General features: G+C 51.1%; 1 protein-coding gene across 1 annotated transcript; it reads left to right on the top strand.

The window, feature by feature from the left end:
- The first annotated feature begins 3390 nt into the window (after positions 1-3390).
- LOC124981931 (alpha-defensin 13-like) lies at positions 3391-4331 on the top strand. The gene is made up of 2 exons (XM_047547976.1): positions 3391-3564; positions 4120-4331. The coding sequence occupies exons 1-2, from the start codon at positions 3393-3395 to the stop codon at positions 4230-4232; spliced, it is 285 nt and encodes a 94-aa protein (XP_047403932.1). The 5' UTR covers positions 3391-3392; the 3' UTR covers positions 4233-4331.
- Positions 4332-21080: the final 16749 nt, after the last annotated feature.

Here is a 21080-nt window from a genome sequence, read left to right as displayed (position 1 = left end):
GAGAATGGCTTGTAGACGAAGCCCCCCTCAACAGGAGAGCCACCACCACAGTGCCAGAGTGGACCCGACTAAGGTCAAAACCTCCTGAAATGAAGGAGGAGTTGAACACCTGAGTGGAAAAGAGCACAGAAGGTGATCTCCAGTTTTCCTGGTAAACATCAAACAGTAATAAACGAGGAGACAGCATCGTCTCCTGTGTTGTTCTCTGCAGGGAGCCGGTGCTCTCTGGAGAATGCTCTCTGCTGGAGCCCCACCTTGCTTTTACTTTACTTTCACCTCACTCGCACTTATAATAATGTTCTCCTGCATGGCTTTTGCTGTCTGACTTGAGATTTTCTTTCATTGGAACACAAGAATGAAGGTTTGGAATTTCTGCTCCCTGCTTTCCTGTGACATCAGGTTATATTCAACTGCAACAAAGTGCAACTTAAATAGCTAAGGTTTTTTCCCAATTCAAAATCAATCCAAATGTGAATGGTGCTGACCAAGGGTGGGGTGCAGGTGCAAAGTCTCAAACAGGGTTCTGAGGACCCCCATGGCACTTCTTCATCTCGCTGAGTTGGTCCCAGTGACCCCAAGATGGCTGCTGCCTCAGCTGCCTTCTGCATATGTGCAAACTCTGCCCTCCAAAGGGGCTCAGTGTCACTGGCAGACCTCTGCTTTGTGGTTCCCTCGCAGCTGGACCTTTAAGAGTTTTAGGTGACACATTGCTGCCTTGAACACAGAGAAGAAGAAAACAAGGCAGAAACAGGACAATCAACAATAACACTAACACTATCTTCTCTCTTATCTGGATAAACCGTTCTTTATCTTTATTGCCATCATTACCATGTGTAGCAACACTGTTATTATGGTAAGAACACGCAACACAACGCTCCTTCTCACACCAGCACAATGCTAAGCAAAGGCACCGTGTTGTACAGCCAACCACTGCAACTCTTTCCTGTTGTGGAACTGAGACTTCCTACCCCATTGACCAAAAGAAACAATTGATAGAGTAAAAAGGCACCCAAAGGAAGAGGAGAAAGTAGATGCAAGATGTATGTGGTAGGAGTTAGCGTCCAGAAGATGTAAGGCTCCTGCACCTCAGCAGCCAAAACAAACAAAAACTCATAGTCCAACTTTAAAATGGGTAAAGGTCATTTCTCCAAAGACAAATGGCCATCCAGGATGTGAAAACAGGGTTCATGTCACCGTCACTGGAAAGTCAAATCACAGTGAGATGATGATAATGACGCCTTCTAAACCCTCTGTGAGAAGTAGGATGACAGCTTACACATTTTTTTTAGATACACATGACCGTAGAGTGCACTCTGACATTTTACACACACATGGAGTACAACCTATTCCAATTAGGATCCCATTCTTGTGGTTGTACATGATGTGGAGTTAAACTGGTCCTGTATTCACATATGAACATAGGAAAGTCATGTCTGATTCCTTCCACTTTCTTTCCTATTCCTGTCCCCCTCCCTTCCCTTCATTCCCCTTTGTCTAATCCACTGAACAGCTTAGACATTGCTGTCAGTGCTGTCGGCATGACATTTCAAGGAAATTTTGCAGTATTTGTCAAAATGCACAAGACATTCCATTGAATGTAGAAACGCAGCTTCCATGTTCTATCCTTCAGATCTGACCATGGATGTCATACATATGTGAATAGCATCTGCATGAGGATATTTGCTGAAGTTTTGATCCTAATTGTAGAACTTGGGGGAATGCAAATTGCATAAATCCATCAATAGTTAATGGATAAAAACAGTTACACTGGTAAGGCATGGGTGGGTACTGAATTCTATAACAACTTTCTATATACCATCACAAAGATGTCTCTCAGATGCACCATCAGATGGAAAGACCAAAATACATAAGAACATGCACATTGCTTACATTGGTGGATGCTTGGAAGAGGCATCCAAGCCCAGCAAGAGGACTCAGGAGACAGCTTCTCCCGTGAGAATATTGTATCAGACGACGTAACATAAAAATTTTAATTAAAAATAATAAACAACCCATCACGATGGTGCACGCCTGTAATCCCAGTGGCTCGGGAGGCTGAGGCAAGAGAATGACAAGTTCAACTCCAGCCTCAGCAACTTAGCAAAGCCCTAAGCAACCCAAGGAGACCTGTCTCTAAATAAAAAATATAGAACAGGGCTAGGGATGTGGTTCAGTGATCAAGTGCCCCTGAGGTCAATCCCTAGTACCCACCCCCCCAAAAAATAATAATAATAAACATCTCAGATGGAAAGTGTGCACAAGTCAGGACTTTTGACAATCAAGACAGAGAGAGGTAAATGGCACATTCCACTTGACGTGTCCAATAGGGACCCTAATGGCATCTTCAAAGACTCTTACATCTTGAAACAGGTACATTCAGGTACATTTTTAATTGGTGGACTTTGTTTGTTCTTTTTGCTATAGCGTTGCGTTTTGGACATTCCCCTCTCTGCAGATGCAGGCTGTGAAAACCTTTTCTGCCAGCCCCTAACTGGCCTCCGCGCTCTGCTGTCTGCCTCCCTCCTGGGAGGAAACCTTGCCGTCAGAGCCAAGCCACCTGCCCATTTTTGCTATTTCTACCTGTGCCTTTGGTGTCACGGCCAAGAAATCACTGCCCAGACCAACGTCAAATGTTCTATGTGTTCTTATGCCAGTTTTATGGTTCTAGGTCTTACACTCAAGTGTTTAATCCCTCTTGAGAGGGTTTTGTAGATGGTGTAGGCTACAGCCCCATCACATATCAGCATGTTGTGCACTTTAGGTATACACAGTTTCACATTGTCACTCAGAGTTGAAAAAAGAAAAATCAACAGGCTTCAGCTTAGACAGCTCTCTACCTCGAATCCCTCTGAGCTCTCTCACCTACTGCCTGCGATGTCACTGTGAGCTCTGCTCTTGCTCTAGCAGGAGCCTGCTCACCCCATAACCCCCAAACCCCCTTCAGGAAGGTGGTAACACCCCTGAGCCCTGTCAAGAGCTACCACTCTGCTCCCATGGCTCCAGGTCTGACTTCAGAATCTACATCTCCAGTGAGCACAGGACAATAATCAGAAAACAAGAGGTCTTTGTTCCCTGAACTTATTGAATTAAAGTCCATTGTTTTAAAGTAAGTGTTCAAGTAGATGGCAAACAGGAAAGACAGCAGGGTCCTTGACATGGACACCGGCTTGCACCCAGGACAGAAGCTGAACATACAGAGCAGAGCCGATAGAAGCCGTGAAAGCAGCACAACCTCAAGGAGAGCTGAGGCCAAGGCAGCCTCCTCCTCCCATCCAACGCACCTTCGCTGACACAGCCTTGGCTCCGAGCCTGTCCTCACACACCAATAAATGCAGCCGACTCCTCACTCCACACGCTCAGGCTCCTGCCTCCTCTCCAGGTGACTCCCAGCCATGAGGACCCTCGCCCTCCTCGCTGCCCTTCTCCTGCTGGCCCTCCAGGCTCAGGCTGAGCCTATCCGAGGAAATGCTGAGGAGGCCAAAGACAAGGACCAGACAGGGGATGAGGACCAGGAAATGTCCATCTCCTTTGGAGCGGGTCCGGACATGGCTCTTCAGCAAGCAGGTGAGAGCTGCTGACATGCAGAGTATTGAGGTAGAGAGGGAACCAGGTACCTGCAGATTTGGTCCCGGCACTTGGCTCTGCCTCTTTGGGGGATCATATCCCTGGGCCTCATATTCCTCACCTGTAAATTGAGAGAAGATAATCAGATATCCACAGGACATTCCTTCTCCGCAGTTTTTCCATGTTATGAAAAGTCTGTGAAATTTGCCAACAGAGGGTGTAGAAACATATTGAGGATCTGTCCTGCATCAGAGAGAGAGCTTCCTTTTAAAGAAGACGGTTTACCCTGTTAGAAAAGCTCTTAGAAATTGGAGACAGGCCTAAGGGTATATTCCCATGCATGCGTAATGGGGCAGGAGCAGAAAAACATGGAGACTCATGAGACTGGCTCTCAAACCTTGCGGCTCGCCTGCATATTTGTTCTCCCGGGTGGCAGCTGATCCTGCCACAGTGATACAGGGCCCTGACACACTCCCTCCGTACAGCACGCAGGGTTATGTTTCCACCACCACTGACCTCAGCGCTCTGTGCCTGATGTTCTTTCTGTGTCCCCAGTCCTAAGGAAGAACGCGGTCTGCCGCTGCAAAAAAGGGTCCTGTGGTAGAGGGGAACACCACCAAGGGGCCTGCCTCCGCCCCGGGAAGCGCCACATTCTCTGCTGCCACTGAGCACCGAGAACAGAGGGATGCAAGTTCCTAATTTGCTGAGAGACCTAGGAGGAAACTGTAATGCCAAGCCTCCTCCTCTGTTTTCTTTACTTGCCCCAAATAAAGTCCTCATGACAAGTGCCCTGTGTGTGCGCCTCTCTGTTGTCCATGTGACCTTTCTCCAGACACAAACACAAAAAGCCAAGTCTTCTCTCAAAACACTGAATCCAAGTACAATGTGCCTGCACTCTGCGCCATCTCACCCTCCTTGGCATTAGTGGGCTGGCATAGTTCTCTCCAATACTGGGCCCTCTGAAGCAACCAGCCTTTTTCGGTGAAATTGCATCAAAGTTCCAAAAACCATCATCAAATGAGTAAGACCTGGGTTCCTCCCTAAAGCAATCAGTTTGGCCATAGGCTCAAAGCATCCTGATTAATGTAACACGATCATTTTATCACCGGTGGCTGAATCAGACTCCAAGACTTGGGGTATGGCTGAATCCCATACCCCAAGAATGGGAATGGGTGGTCCTCTGCCGAATGTGTTCACAACCGACGGGCAACGTCTTTACTTGGCTCTGATGAGTAACACAGAAAGCACAGATGTGCATCATGTTATAGTAGGAGAACTAGGCTCTTGACACAAAGACTCAAGGTGCAAGCTCTCTCGTTCAGCCACAGACCCCCCAAAGCTGAACCTACTGCTACCTTAATGACCTCATTAACCCTTAAGTAGCCCTATAAGGACCCCGTCTCCGATACGGTCATGTAGGTTAGGGCTTTCATGAATGGATTTAGGTGCACAACTCAATCTGTTGCATTGCCTCGGGTAGTCAGGGAGGTTGCCAGGAAAATCAAACCAAATGGACATCTCCAAACACCCCGCCCACTCTGCTGACCAGGGAGCTCTGACTAAGCAAAGGAGTACCACGCACAAGAATGAGGGGTGGCACCAGCTGGTCTAGCAGAGAAAGGAGCCGAGCAGCACAGGGACTGGAATTCACCAAGCACCCCATTTCCACCAGGCCTCCAGACCCGCACAGCCTCCTCAGGGGCCCTTCCCCGCTGCTGCGCCTCACGGCTTCCCCACCCCTCACCTCCGAGACCTTACAGGGACACTCGTCTCAGCCTTGTTAACAGGTGACACATCAAGTGTGCTCGCCCCAGCCCATGCCGGCGACCATGCCCGTTAAATATTTCTTCAGCTCTGTCGCCCCGCTCCCAAGTGTTGGGCGGTAACTCGGTTCAGAGGCATGCACGCTTCTTGGAACCCTCCATATATACAACATCGATCCAAGAGGACTCCCGGTTTTGATTTGATTCTGGTTCTCTTAGGGGTTTTACTTGGTTTTCTCCTGGCACAATGTTCATGTCACCATTCAGAGGTGGGGAAGCTGGGGGTTTAATCTGAAGTGCCATTAGCTATGGAAGTGAAGACGCACAGAGGGACACTAAATACACACTCTGGAACCTGGAAGGGGCCTGGCTGCAGGTGTGATGGGCACCATCCAGGTAGTGGCTGCGTTTAGGGCCAGAAGGCCAGATGAGCTCACCACAGAGCGCTTGTGGGCAGAGAAGAGCAAGCTGATTTCAGTTCTTTTGGATAAACACAGAGCAGTGGATAACTGAGTCCCATGTGGCTCCATTCCTAGTCTTTTGAGAAATCACCACACTGATTTCCATAGTAGTTGTACTAATTTGCAAATATTAGGGGAAATTGTTCATGTGTATATGTGAATATGTCACAATGAACCCCATTATTGTGTGTAATTATAATGCACTGATAGAAATAGTTTTTAAAGATATGTATAGATATTTCTCAAAAGAAGAAATACAAATTGCAAACAAACTTATGAAAAAATTCTCAATATCATTAGCAGTTAAAATGCAAATCAAAACCACAATGAGTATTCACTGCACCCCAGTTGGAATAGTGATTATCAAAAAGAAAAAACAACAAATGCTGGAGAAGAGGGAACTCTTCCACGGTGCTGTGGGAGTGTAAATTAGCACTGCCTCTTTGGGGAACAGGATAGAGGTTCCTCAAAAAGGCAAAAATAGATCTACATTTGACCCAACTATCCTTCTTCTGGGTATATATTCAAAGGAAATGAACTCAGCATACCAAAAGACACTCGCAAGCTGCACCAGGCATACACAATAGCCAGGTGTCTGCCCGTGGGGGAGTGGAGAATGGACACATGGGATACTATTCAGACCCAAGGAAGAACCATATCTTATCATTTACAGCAAAAGGGATGAAACTGGGGAAATTATGGGAAGTGAAATAAATGCAGAAAGACAACGAGCACATGTTCTCACTCATGTGGATACTAAAAACTGTCATTCTGGAAGTGAATTAGTGAGCCTTAGATGCTAGGGAAGGGGAAGAGGAGGACGGGAGGGAGACTGTGTTACCAGAGTCCAAGGGCAAAGGCCCGGCTCTGATGTTTCCAACCAACGAGGCTCCGCCACCCATCCCAATATGCCAATCAAAGAGACTAACAGAGGCAAGGGTAGGAAAGGAATTTTAGTCAATGGCCTCGTGGAAGAGAGATCTGTCCTCAGGGGGCTGGCAGAACCGTTGAGTGTTCCAGAAAAGGGGAGCAAAGGCGGGCGCTGGGCTTGCAGGGCTGCTGGCAAGCAGGTCATGCTGGCCAGGTCTCGTTCTGGCTGATGGTTGTCTCAGGACCCTGACGCTCTGGGCAGGTCCCAGTGACTCAAAGGGGGGTCTGGTTTCCGTCCCGAGATCATGGCTGCCCTTTGGCGTGCAGCAATTGCTCGCTCCTGCTTGCGATGGTGATCTCATGAGCTGGTCTGATTTGCAAGGCTTCTGTTACTTAGGGATATTTTTGGTCCTTATCATGAAGATACTTATCAACCAAGCCTGGTTCCTGGAATCCAAGGTGACTACAAAAGAAAGTGACTCAGAAGAAAAGAAAACATTTAAAGAGGTGAGTGGATCAGAGACAGGCCTTGGTTAGGTCGGCGACCGGACCCTCTTGAGCTGGGTAAAGGGCACCAAAGCTCAGATAGGAGAAGTGAGTGTTGGAGAGCCCAGTGGAGCGGTCACAGTTCGTGACGGCCTGTTGTGTACTTTATAGATAACAAGACAGCGGCCTGTGGGCTCCAAACACAAAGTGACAATAAAGAGATGGAGACAGCGGTTATCCCGGCCCGATCTACTGTCCACACATACTGGACCAGCACACGCGCCTCGTGGCCATGTACACTTTTTGCGGCTTGATCAACAGTTTTAAGAGTGAATCAGAAACGTTAACAACCCTGATCTAATCATCACACTGTGTGTATCACGCCAGGTTATCCCGCTGTGCCCTATAAACCTGTAGAATCAAGGTAGCAGTGGCAGAGTTGGTAAGTGCACCGTGAACGTGGCTTCTTTAGTGCCTTGGTTTTGCCTGGCAGGATGCCCGTGGCAACGGAGCTCTGATCAGGAAGACTGGTGTCTTGGCTTCAGCCTCCCTTGCTGGGGATGGCAGCAGAAGAAGGACCCAGCTGGGGTCATTTCCCTGCCCACCTGGAGCTTTGTGAAGACAGGTCCCCGGTGGAGCCAGGTGCTGCGGGAAGGCAGCTGCAGCGCTCAGCCACAGCCTCATCCTGGAACCGGGAGGCAGAGAGGGTGGTGCCTCTCTGTGTCTGCCGGCCTGGATCAGGAAGCAACAGGCTGCAGATGCCCCCGGCTGTACCAGCTGGCCTAGGTGAACGTCACAGTGCCCTCTGAGCCCCGCCCCACGCCTTCTCCTGGAACCCCCAACCCTGAATTCCTCCTGTCTGCTCTCTATTTCTCTGTGACCAGACCCTGGCAGTAAGAAACTGGGGAGAGCTCCTTCCAACCCTAACCCATGATGTCAGCAGGGGGGTCGCCATCTAAAAAGCTCCGCCCCACCTCTCACCTCCTTCCTGACACACAGCCTCGAGAGGTGACCAGTCCATTTCACAATCGGGGCTCGTGTGGGGAAGGAGCTCGGAGCGGGAGCCATCTGGCACCAAGCTCCACTTCAGGCCCAGGAGGATGGAGCTCCCGGGTGGGCTGACATTTCAGAGGGGACTTCTCAGTCCCGGAACTGCTGGAAACCCATCCTTGGAGGAAACGGTAGTGTCACTTTGGGAGCCTGTTGACAGAGAACACCCAACCTTGAAAAACACCTTGTAACGGTTAAGTGTCAGGGTGGCTGCACCATGATGCTCAGAGAGCTGATCTTCTCTGGTGTTTCTGTGAGGGTGTTTCTGAATAAAATTAACATTTAAATCAGTGGAGTTTGAGCCAAGCCGGTTGTACTACCCAATGTGGGTGGGCCTCATCCAATCAGTTGAAGGACTGGGTAGAAAAAAAACTGACCTTTTCAGAACAAGAGGGAGTTTTGCAGAAGATGACTTTTGGACTTGAACTGTGACTCCTCCCTGGGTCTGCAGTCTGCAGCCTCCACCAGCAGAGTTGGGACTTCTTACGCTGTCACCATCACATAAGCCAATTCCCTAAAATAAAGGAATTGAGTCTCTTTTTCTGGAGAACCCAAAGCTGAGCAAATGATAGGGAGGAGACAGTGAGAGCTCCAGACAGCCCCACAGAAGTGGGCTGTGGCTGTATGAGCTTGGCAGGAGTCCCAAACCTTTTGAACTAGCCCCGTGTGGGACAGTCCTGGAAACTCTCCAAGCCCCTTCCCCGACGTGGGGCCACAGGTTCCTGCTGAGGGCGGGGCATGCCAAGCAGACCACAAGCCTCGAAGGCCTGCCCTGCCCGTAGCTGCCTAACCAGGGACACACAGAGGCAGAAGCACGTGGCGAGACCAAGGCTGAAGTCCACAAAGCCCCAGCTAGCTGGAGGGGAAGGAGCTGGTCCTCACTCCCACCACGTTGAAGATTAAATACCCTAGACACCTGAGGCAAGCATGGAAAGCAAGTTTTAACTAAGAGGGGACAGAGGTAGCAGACTTCTCCAGAGAGAAGGGGACCCAGGGCTGGGTGCCCAGGGGAGCGGTGTGTCTGCTCTTTTACAGACCCCAGAATCTTCCCAGCTTCTCTCTCTTGCCCATGTATGTGCCCAAGGGCAGGAAGGAGGGGCACGGGGTAATCGCTCCTACTGGGAAGTGGATCCCTGGGGGTGTTAGCAGCCCAGCGATAACCAGCCCCATCCTCTCTCCACCCCCACCATTCGTCTGCACAGCTCTGATGCCTGACCTTCCTCCCTGCCTCAGTTTGCTGAGGAATGTGACATTTCCTGTCCCCTTGGGCCAGGCAGGGCTACAGGCAAATTGCCTTTTGGCAAAAAAAGGATGTGGAGAGTCAGCACAGTGGACTCACTTTATAGAATTATCCTCTCGACCTCACGTTTCCACGATCCTCGTGTTTGCCCCTTACAGAGTTAGGGGATGGCAGTGGGGGAAGAGGCCGAAGGCATGCTCATGAGACCACAACTAGCAGCAATCACAGGGTGACTCGGGGAGAGCCCCAGACACCACTTCTGTGGACACCACAGGATAAGGCGGTGAATGGCGGACCCCTGCAGCCTGGCTGGCCCTCAGCTGCTCAGAGGAGACGCCCTCTTCCCACAGAATATCCCTCCTGGCAAAGGGGGGTGGGGGAGATCCAGGGATCATGAGCGCAACTTGCCGGGAGCTGGGTCTGCCCTGGCTGGTGGGACCTGGCCTCTCTTCTTAAGGAGACTAGACGAGCCAAGGAGAAGAAACAGAGCCAGCAACGGCAGGGGTGAGCGCAGTGGAAGAATCCCCGGGGCAGACTGTCGCACAGGGCTGAGGCCACCATCCGGGGCAGCAGGAAAGCGATGGCTAGCCACCAGCCAGCTGTGCGCCCTCCGCAGGCACCCCAGGGCTGAGTGTGACTACTCACAAAACCTCGCTCAGGGTTACAGTGTGTTTGACAAGTGACATGGGGAGGGGGCTCCTGTCTGTGTTTTACATGCTTCGAGAGAAGCTGGGCCAAGTCTTCACTGACGAAGTTCTGCCTCAAATTCAATGAATGCAAAGCAGGCACCCCTGAGAATCTCTGGGTGGCGGGGGACAGAAGTGTGGGGTTGGGGGTTGTTCAAAAGGGATGTGAGAGTTTTAAGGCTGGAGAACTAGGGGAGAGGAAGGAGACCCCAGCGGGAAGGCGGAAGGGCGCTGCTCTCCAGTAGAGGGGAGAGAAGGCCCAGTGACGTGCCTCCACGTGCTCCCGGGTCCCCTGGGCAGCGAGGGCTTGCAGAATTGGCCTTTCCCTGCACTTAGGGGTTCCGTTTGCTTCTGACAGTCCTCACTGAAAACACTTCCAGAAAAAAACGCAGGATCCACGAACCTCGCGGCACCTGCGCGTCCCGCCTGCTAACTTCCCGGCTTCCGCCTGCACCTCCACTCTGCAGTGGAAGCCCAGAGCCAGGCTGGTGCGGCAGCCTGGAGGGACCCTTGTCTGGCTCCTTGGCTTTCTCTGGTTTTTCTTTTCTTTTCTCTCCCTCCCTCCTCTTTTTCTTTTTGTTTGCTAGGCTATCGACGTTTTAAAGTCAGATAAATATCTAACCCTATTTTTACTGTCACATGCAGCAAACATGGATTACACTTCAGTAAATATAGTCAGAAGAAACTTAATACGGAGAAAAGGAAGATAATCTTTGTTCATGTTGTGCATGGTGTTCTTTGAAAATGTGCTGACATGCGCTAAGCCGAGTCCGTCACTACGCTGTTTGTAACTTGCTGTCCCCGTCAGGTGTGACTAGACTGTCCTGTTCAGAAAACACATGACATTTATGACAAATAACCCAGAGCAGTTATTTTACTATCTGTAAATTGGATCTAAAATAAGCAGCACAAATTTTACTTCCCTGATTTAAATGATGTTAAACTGTAAGTATAAAAGATGTTGATAAATGTTAAATGGATTATAAAATTAGACAGTTATTCAAAAAGTAAATGTGTACATTACAAACTTCTGGGTTACATGAAGCTGACCTTAATGTCATCCTCCTCCCTCTGACTTGCAAACAGCTCATGTAACCCTAAAACTGGTGGTGATGGGCTGGCCTCCTCAAGGACTGGCCTCATCATGGGCTGTGGAGGAAGATTTGCAAGCCGCCCTGACGTGTGCCATGCCCAGAGGGCTGGTGTGGGCCAGGCTGCCGGAGGCCGCGGGTGGGACCCCCTCAGTTGCCTTCTCATTCAGCTTGGGTTCTGGATTCCTCGGTTGGGGCTGCTGTCACAGTGGGTGTCTAAACAGGAATTCATTCCTCACATTGATGGCATTGCAAGCCCAGGTCAAGGTGCCGGCTGGTTCCATTCTCCGTGAGACTTACAGATGGCACCTTCCTGCTGTGTCCTCACCGGGTGGAGAGGGAGAGAGGGAGCCACCATCTCTTCTTATAAGAACCCCCAACCCATCATGGGGTTCCACTCTCAGGACCTCAAACACCCTAATCACCTCCCAAAGGGAATTTGACACTCCCAAATTGGTCATGGCAACCTCATACAGGTGTGGCTCGGCCAGGAAGAGGCTTGACCCACTGGGGTGAGGGCTTCAACAAGGGCCTTTGGAGGAGACAATTCAGTCCAGAGCAGGAGCCCTCAGAGTCCTTCCCCAGATCCCAGAGTGACTGGGAATGAAATAAAAGCTCTGTCGAATCCCGAGGTGAGACAGAGATACTGCCCTTCCCTCTCCAGAAGCCCTCGTTCCACCTGGGGCAGGACCCTCCCCGCAGGAAGGGTGCAACCCCGGCCGAGTGAGGCTCCCCCGGTCCAGTTCCTTGGCCTCTGGAGACTCCTGGGCTGTCCAGGCCCTGGTCTGTCCTCTTTCCCCCTGAGGCAAATTGTGAACCACAATCACCATTTTGTTTCTCTGTCATCCTGAGCAAACTCCTTCCGGCACTTTCTTTGCAAAGGCTTGTGAACCTGCTCCTGTTCATTTGCAGAGAAGTATGCCTGGTGAGCGTGTCCCCCACCTCCTGGGCACAGCACAGAAAATCGTGCCCAGAAAATCCAGAGAAGCCTCAGCGCGAGGGCTGTGTCTCACCAGGCATGGTCAGACACACGACAGAGACACCGCTCTCACGGAGGAAGAGCAGCATTTTTCCTCCCAGATCCCTAGAAATAGAGGCAGGGAAAGCCATGCAAGGCAGCGGGTCCCCAGGGTCGGAGGCTTTACTGGGCTTCCTGTGGGAAGGAATAGGCAAAGTGGGCTTAGGCTTAGGCTTGGGTAGTTTGAATAGGCCGGCAGGCCCTGGGCGCTAGGGGTGGCCCCTCATTGTCTGACACTAGCTTGGGGGTGGTGTAGGCGCCGGCCCGATGTGTGAGAGTTTGGTGGAGGAGGCGTGTGGGTTTGCCCTGGGTAGGTCGGTCTGTGTAGCGGGGTGTGCTCGCAGGGCAGTTGCTTGCCATCTCTGGGAATTAGCTATCCATGGGAGGGCAGTCCCTCCAGGATCGAGAGCCCAAATACCAGACATGCCACACAGAAGGTAAGAAACCACAGTCAATGCAGTCTAAGAAGGATCTCTCCCTCTGCCGGAGAGCTTCCTGTGGGAGCCATTGAAGACAGCTTTCACCCTTCCATCCTGTGATTTTGTGAACATTGAGGCATAAAAAAGTCATCTCAGGCTTCACTAATCAATTCATTTTTTTTTCCTCATCGTTTAAGATCGACATCGGACGATGGACCCTGTACCTGGAGTGCAGAAAGATGTTCTGTGTTCTCAGGGAAATACTAAGGCAAACAGAAGGGACGTGAGTTTGTGAGAGTTTGCTATTCTCTTGACAAAGTTAGGCCTTAAGGAGGCACCTACCCCAATAGATGGCCATCTCCTCCAGTCAGTCAAGGCCAGTGGTCTCCTCAAGTAATTGTAGGTGTTAGCACAAACAAAAAGACTAGGCAGGACACGAACCACCCGCTTTACCTCAGCTCTTTATTCAGGGGATGAAACGGTGCTCGGACCCACTCTCCTGGTGGAAATGAGCCACTGAACAAAGAAAGGGTCTGGGTTTATACAGGTTATTGTGAAGGGTGGTCTAGTGAGCAGGCGTCAGTTTGCATGGACAGTCAGGAATGTGGGCCTCTTTGGTCAAGGTCTGTGGACAGCGCCTGAAGAGGCTTCACTCTGGAGGAGATGAGCCTCCTAGAGGCCGCGTCCTTTAAGGGTGATAAAACTCCTCCTCCCGCCTGCAGCTGACCGGCACTGGAGAACACGTGTCCCGGGAGATGCAGGCTGCCAGTGCAGGGCCTTCATGTTTACTTCTTTTCCTCAGGCCTCATTATTCTGGGAATTTCTTACTCTCCATATCCATTAGTAGGGTCGCTTTCCACACAAAGGGACGCTAACTTGTGTGATCTCACATCTCTGAGCCTCAGCTTTTCCCTGGACAGGAGAGCTCTGTAGTTCTAAGGTCTGGCCTCTGCCTCAAAGAGCTGGCAGTCCCTGGGGGGAAGTGAAGTGCATTGATCCCAAACAATGGCAGAATAGTGCAAGACAGTAAGTCACCAAGGGCAAAGCTCTAGTCTGACAACAGGTAAGAAGTGGTTTAAGACGCTAAACAGCTTAAAGAAGAAATGTGTGTAGGGAGAGAGTTTTTTTCATAGCTACAATGCACTAATAAAAATATTATTTAAAAAAACCAAACAGACAAAAATTGAAAGGTCGTAGTGAAACCCTATAAGATGGGTCCAATGTGGTGAGGCAGAGGAAGAGAGGGAAGAATTTAAAAGCATGCCCCTAGCTTCTCACAGGGCAAGGCTTTGCTCAGTAAATAAATGCGCTCACTGAACAAATATTTCCTGAGCGCGTCCTCGGTGCCAGACTTTTCTCAGAGCTGGTGACATAGCAGTTGACAGATAAAACTCCTCGAATGCATCAGGCTCACATTGACTGAATCAATAACCAGATAAGCAATGAAGAGATACGTCTGCCCGGGCAGCCAGCCCCGTCCGGGTCCCAGGAACAGCGCTGCCAGGCAACCTGGAGCGCGGTGGGCCCTGCCTCCACTCGAGCTGCCTCGTGCCTCTCATCTTATGTCAGTGTCTCCCCTTCTTCACTTAGGATTTCTACTGACCCTCCTTAGGTAATGACCCTGAAAGAAGGGAATCCAGACTCACCGCTACGAGGAGGGGAAAACAGGCTGAGTAGGGGCCGTGTGTTGGCTTTCCATCGCTGTGACAAAACACGTGAGGAAGTCAACTAAAAAGAAAAAAGATTTGCTTTGGTCCCTGGTTTCAGAGATTTCTGTCCATGGTCCTGCTGCCTTTGGGCCTGTGGTGAAGCAGAGCATCATGGCAGGAGCACAGGATGGAAAAGGCCATTCGTCTTGGAATTGCCAGGACTAAAAGAGACAGGAAGAGGCCAGTATCCCCTCAAGGCACACCCAGCCACCTAACGCACGTCCACCCCGCCCTACATCCTAAAGGTCCCACCACATCCCAGTAGCACTGGACTGGTGACCAAGCCTTTAGCACGTGGGGTGTGGTGGACATTCACGATCCCCCATCACAGTCGACACTTGGTATTCAGAACCTGCCTGCAAAGCCAACACTGATCCCCCTTCCTTGGCATGTGCTGTGGCCTTTGATCCCCTCTTAACTAAACACAGGTGACTTCCTGTGGAGAAACTCAAAGCCTCCACGACCTGCCGAGTCGGCAGGGTGACCACGGCTGTGACAGCCACTCTGGCCACCTGTCCTGGACAGTCACCTCCAGGCAGCCGGCCTCATGCAGGCAACCTTCCCGCCACTCTCCTGGACGTGTGCCCGGGCTTTTCAGCTTGGCGGTGGTTCTCCCACTCGGCTTCCCTCCTGTTCAGCAGACGGTCCAGGTTAGATCACCAGCACGGGTGAAGACAGCTCCTGCCACAGCACACCCTGCGCCCGGGGCCTTCCTGCCATCCTTCTCTATTTAACCATGAGAGAAGGATGATCCCCAACACTTAGCAGCTGCTCCTCGTGTGCATTATTCTTATTATCCCATTCTGCCCTTAGGACAGGTCTACTTGTATTATTTCATTCTATAAAGAGGAAAAAAAATCCTGACTCGTAGAAGAGTTATGTGAATTGTCCCCACTCACATCTTGCAAGTGGCAGGGCTGTTTGAAACAAAACCTATCTGCTTCCAAGGCCTTGTTTGGGTTGAATGCAGCCTTGTCAGGGTGCAACCTGCTTAAAACCCATGGACTTCAAGGATTCCCAGAGCTGAACGAAGGTCGAAGCCCCTTTCCTAGATACACTTCCTTCCCCAAACAGCAAACATACAGAATCAGCCTTCCTTAGGGGTAACGTTTTCATACCAATCAGCGGCCCATGACGAGCTGGTTAGGGAGGGTTCTGAGCGGCTCCGTCTGTCTTTGAGTTCAGCAACACCCCTGCTTCCTGTCTGTGTCAGCCGACCATAAGGCCCAGGAGAGGGCCTCCTTCTCAAGTCACAGGAAATAGCAACTCCGAGAAGATATTTGACCAGCAATTGGATGGTCACCAGAGGGGATTCATGTCCCCACCTCTAAAACCAGGAATTGAAATATTGACTCATTCTCTCCTCACCAAGCATCTGTTTTCTGGGTTCTAGGGATAAACTGTGAACTAAATAGGCCTTTTTAAAAACCTGTAATAGCCTATAGTGTTAGTACAGCTGCCTGACTTGTCTCTTTATATCTCTCCAGCCCTGCTTCTCCAACCATTTTCCATACCTATTTTTACAAAACAAAATCTAATTGGATCACATCCTTCTCAAAACCTTCAATGGCATCCCAACGTTCTCAGGAAACATTCCAACTTCTGAAATGGCTTACGAATGGCCCCCATGAAGTGACTGTCAGTCTCCTCCCCTGTCATGTCCTGTTCTGCTTCTGGGCCACCCTGCCTTCACCCACTGGGCGAAGCATGGCTCAGCTACTTGCGTAGCTCTGTGGACATCGCCCTCAATAATGGAGGACAGATGAACATGGTGACCTAGGAGGCCTATGTCCTCCCTAAGAATACGTGGTTCTCACTGTGGATTTCCAGCCATGATCCTTCAGACGCTTCATGGCCGGTCCCAGCTGTGCAATCCTGAGAATTTCAGAGACTGAGTGTATTCTCCTGCTGCTGCTGCTGGTGAGTCTCCCCGATGAGCCTGGCGCATGTGTGGCCCACACAAAGAACACAGCGCATGCATGCAACTCCGCTCCACAGTATTCCCAAGCCCTTGTTTAAATCCTCTCACCCACATGGCTTTGACCTCCATCGGCACTGGGGACTTCGACTTTCTCACATCATTTCCCAAGCCTAATACAGAGTCTGGCATTGAATGGGGAGCAGTAAATACTTCCTGAATGAAGAGTCCTTCTGCCATAACTACAGAGACACTCTGGAATAGCACATCATACCATAATTGCTTTTGTGTCTTTTCCTGCGGTTGGACTAAGTTCTGAAATGGTCCAGTGATTTGTCCTTGTTTTTAATTCTACCTAACACAGAGCTTGGAACACACTTGCTCAGTGAATGTGGAGCATCGAGTGAGGGAACGGACTCAAGGTTTTCCCCTTCAAGGGGCAGGAGGAGGACTCTTCCTTGGTTTTCACCTCCACCGCTCCGCAGTCTCCCTACCACACTTGGCTGTGTTTCTGAGTCCTTGAAAGCTGGAGTCGTGGCTGCAGAGGTTGACAGAAGTCACATCGGCCCAAATAGAAGGACAGGCATGGGAAGAGCGTCAGGAGCCCTGCCTCGAGCGTCTGTTCAAAAATTTAAAGTCATATTCCAAAGACAAATTCCGTGAGGTTGTGGTCAGTGGTTCAGTAAACAATCACAAAACTACAAGTTCCCAGACTCGGTTTTTAACCACGGGGCTTTGTTAAGAAAGCCAGCTAAGACTGTGATTTTTATTTTTTTTTATTTGTTTTAGATGTTGATGGACCTTTATTTTATTCATTTACTTATATGCGGTGCTGAGAATTGAACCCAGTGCCTCACACATGCTAGGCAAGTGCTCCACCTCTGAGCTGCAACCCCAGCCCAAGAAAGTGGTTTTTAAACTGTTCCATAGAGTCTTTCTGATGGGAAGAAATGAAGCAGATGTTTCCCAAAAGATTATATTTAAACACAGGTTTCTGCAGCTATAGATAGATAGATAGATAATAAATAGATAGATAGAAAATAAACTCTTTGAAAACCAACCACTGTTCTGAAATAGTACTGAGACGTGCACATATTACAGCATCACAACACTGCTGATAGGTTGTAGGCATCATGTTTTTTCCTTGATCTGTTTGCTTCTCAGATTTTCATTCAGTTTTTTTACTTAAAAAAGACTTCAGATGTTTTTGCTGCCCAGGTTTGTGAGTACCTGAAGAGGTTGCCTTGACCTAGCCAGAGGCAGAAGCAGGAGCCAATCTAATGGGCCTTGGGGTGGCTGTGTGTGCCCACCTCCTGATGACAGTGTGGACAGCATGGGTCCGGATCCCACGGCGTCCAGTAGAGAACGCGGTAACTAGGAGTTCTCAGTGAGAACGTGTGAAGAATTCCAATAGGGTGGCTTTAGCAGAAACCGCAGGGCCCAGGCGGCTGGGGCAGAGCAGGTGTGGTTTCACAGTTGGAGGAAATCTGACCCCGGCACCGGCTACACGCTCGAGTCCCAAGTGTCCACACAGCACCTGGAACCCACTCTACTTGACAGTTCCTGGACCCTCCTGCTCTCCTCCACAGGGCCCTGCACACTACCCTTGTGCTGAAGTCCACCAAGAGCTGTGAGCTCCTGTCAGGAAGGGCGGAGGAACCTCGTTACTGGGAATGTCAGCCAGTGTCCAGGAGAGGCCAGCACAGCTGGAGAACACACAGGAGCACCGTCCTTGGAGCCGAGCCTTGGCCCCATGCCTTAGCCAGCTGGTCCTTGGCTGCCCCTGCAGCTGCGTGGGGCAGGGCGTGCTGGGCCAGAAGAACCCTGGGCTCCGCCCGGCCCACCCCTCCTCTTCCCTTGGGCCTGTGCGGCCACCGACTCCTTCCTGAACCCTTGCCTCACCTCAGGATGTGTCCTCTGAGTCCATCTGCAGCAGCTGGCCCAGGTCTTGGCCCCTCCCTCCCACGGGCTCCCCTGCTGGGCTCCTCACTAGGTCCCCTGGGTGAGGATGGGCCTGGGCCAGGCTGAGGACAAGAGCAAGCAGCGCCGGGTCTGTGTGCGCTCGCCCGGAGGTGTCTTCACGGGTGCGTGAGCGCCGTGCCTCGGGCTGACCTTCAAGCTCTGCGCGGCCCTCCAGAGCCCCTCCCCGGAGACGCCCACCGACCACCCGCCCTCCTCTCCTGCCTCCGCCCTCCTGTGCTGCCTCCTCTTCCCGCACACTTTCCCTGCCGTCACCCTATTTCACACGCGCTCGCACGAGGGTTTGCGGGTTCATAGTTCTCCATCTCCCTCTCTGTTCATCTCATCCAGTAAAACAAAGGCTCTGGAGGGAAGGGCGCTGCTCATCCCGTGATTGATCCTCAGTCCCCGTGAGTGGAAGCCCTGGGACTGCGGCCCCGCCTCCCGGAAGCCGCCGCACTCAGGACCTGCAGCCTGCATGGTGGAGGTCAAGGCCACAGGGAGACTGAGAAACCTCCTCTGACTTCACTAACACGTCCTCGCCTCTCAAGAGTCTCCCACGTTGTCAGACTCTGGGCGCACACCAGAAAGGAGTCAGGAGGCGTTGGGGACCTCACCTCCTGCTGAGCCAGGAGCCAGGAGGGGGAGTCAATCAGCGCCTCTGAATGAATGGGCAAATGAACAAGGAACCATGGATATTTAAACTGGGTAAAATGATCTATAAATTCTAAAGAAGATGGTTTTTAACAAGGATCACTTTGGCTACTTAAGAGATAAGCTATGGCGCACATCTGTAATCCCAGCAACTTAGGAGGCTGAGGCAGGAGGATCACAAGTTTGAGGCCAGCCTCGGCAACTTGGCAAGACTCTGCCTCAAAATAAGACTTTCAAATGGGCTGGGGCTGCACAGCGCATGTTTGTGCAAACAGGAGGGTACTGCTACAAATCAGTTTGCTGTTTCCAGCAGCACGGCCCACATAAGTACACGTGAGTTGTCACCCATCTTATTTGTGAAACTTGGTTGTTGTGCTTGGCTTCTGAAGGAGGGCAGGGACTCTGTGCACGGAACCTCCACCTGCTCTTGTCTCCCTCTGTGGTGGGCAGGCCCTAGCTCACCCTTAGGGCTGACTGTAGGTGTGGGCCGCTCACGGGCAGGGCTGGACCTTTCATCTCTGTCCATCTCCGAAACCCACAAGCACAGCCTGACGCAGGGCAGAGGTTCAGTAGCTGTTTGCCAAGTGAGTAAAAGGAAACAGATCTGTGCAATGGCTCCATCATTAGCCATTTTGATAAGATCAAGCCTATGAGAAATCCCATTGTTCTCCCCAGTGACACACCGGAGGACCTTCTGCCAGAACCCAGGCACAGGTGGCAGCTATGCGGTGCTAACACCCACTGGAATGGATAATGAGGCATCAGGCCAAAATGTTCAACCTGCCCTCTCTCCCAGGCCTACCGACACTTTAGGCAGAGAATTCTTGGTCACGGGAGGCTGCCTGTGTCCAAGCATGTCCAGCAGCGTCCCTGAGCCCCACCCAGCGGAGGCCAGTGTACCTCCCCACCAGTAAGTCAGCCAACCCTCCGGATGTCGCCAGGTGTCCCCTTGGGAGGCAGCATGGACCCCAGCTAACAGCGCTGTTCTGGCAGTGCAAGAAGCTGGGGTTGGGGAGGCTGGGAGGGGAGACTCTGGTCAGAGGTACGATATTTGGATTATGGGGAGTGGGTTCGGGAGATCTGTGGTGCAGCATGGTGACTAGAGTTACTAAATGCTTTGTGTGCATGAAAATTGCTTAGAGTAGATTTCAAGTGCTCTTACCACAAGATGATGACAGGTATCTAAGTTAATGCACCTGTCAGTCAGCTTGAGTTAGCCACTCCATCAGGTATACCTATTTCAAAAGACCATGCTCTCATCGTAAGCGTGAAAATTATTACTTGTAAATTTAAGAAATTTTTTTTTTTAAAAAACCAGGTAGGGTAAATCTGTTTAAAAAGAGGATTTTTAAATGCCCACTAAGCAGGAAATATTTGATAGCAACTTTCCTTTTCCCAGAGCATGATCATAGTCCCTTTGGTTGAGTGCTTGGTGCACCAGGCACCATCTGAGGGCTTTTCCTGCGTGAATTCCTTACTCTGCCCACCACCACATAACATGGGCCCTGTCACTGCTTCTTGTCTTCAGAGTGAAGAGCCTGAGGATAAATGGTCCCTGGGAAGTGGACCAGCAAGCAAGGAGCGAGGCTCACCCCGCATGGCCAGCTCCCGCGTCCTCTCTCCTGGCCTCCAGGTGTGTCCCTGGCTCTACAGTCAGGGTGTCAGTGCAGCAAGAGCAGAACTCGAGTCCAGACCCAAATCGATGGACACACGTAGCCTGCGCTCGCTCCTCTGAGAGCTGGGGTCTTCCCTCAGGCACAGGCAGATTTCCTTTCCCTGAAGAGCCTGTCTTCTCCACGGACTGTAACAGTTGTACTACTCTGATCAGAGCTGAAGTCGATCTTTACCTTCTGGAGCTGCGTCCTATGCCCCAGCTTGATGACTGCCCACGCCCCCGGCCACCCAGGGCCGGAGCACTGCCTTAGATGAGACACGCAGGTTAAGTGGACATAATTCAGTGCTTTACACGGACGACCAACTTAGGGTCTATTGATCGACTGGAGGTGTACGTGTATATTTTTAGAATGGACAGGTGTGTATTTTGGAGCCAGAAGCCTCGGCTCAGGGGACATTGCCGGGAGCCCAATGTGGGCCACACTACCTGCAGGTGGGAGGAACCCAAAGTCGACTCAGAAGCAGCCCACCCTGGAGGAGCACGAGGGGCCGGGCGGGGGCTGCACCACCTGCCAGCA

The sequence above is a fragment of the Sciurus carolinensis genome, chromosome 4 (genome assembly GCF_902686445.1).
Source record: "Sciurus carolinensis chromosome 4, mSciCar1.2, whole genome shotgun sequence".
Lineage (NCBI taxonomy): Eukaryota > Metazoa > Chordata > Mammalia > Rodentia > Sciuridae > Sciurus > Sciurus carolinensis.
Note: the sequence above shows the minus strand (reverse complement) of the source record. Positions and strands in the feature narration are given on the sequence as shown.

Bases quoted from the DNA above. Each gene is read 5' to 3' on its own strand.
- LOC124981931 (XM_047547976.1), top strand. From the start codon at position 3,393: ATGAGGACCCTCGCCCTCCTCGCTGCCCTTCTCCTGCTGGCCCTCCAG. The intron at 3,565-4,119 runs GTGAGAGCTGCT...CTGTGTCCCCAG, and splicing joins CATGGCTCTTCAGCAAGCAG to TCCTAAGGAAGAACGCGGTC.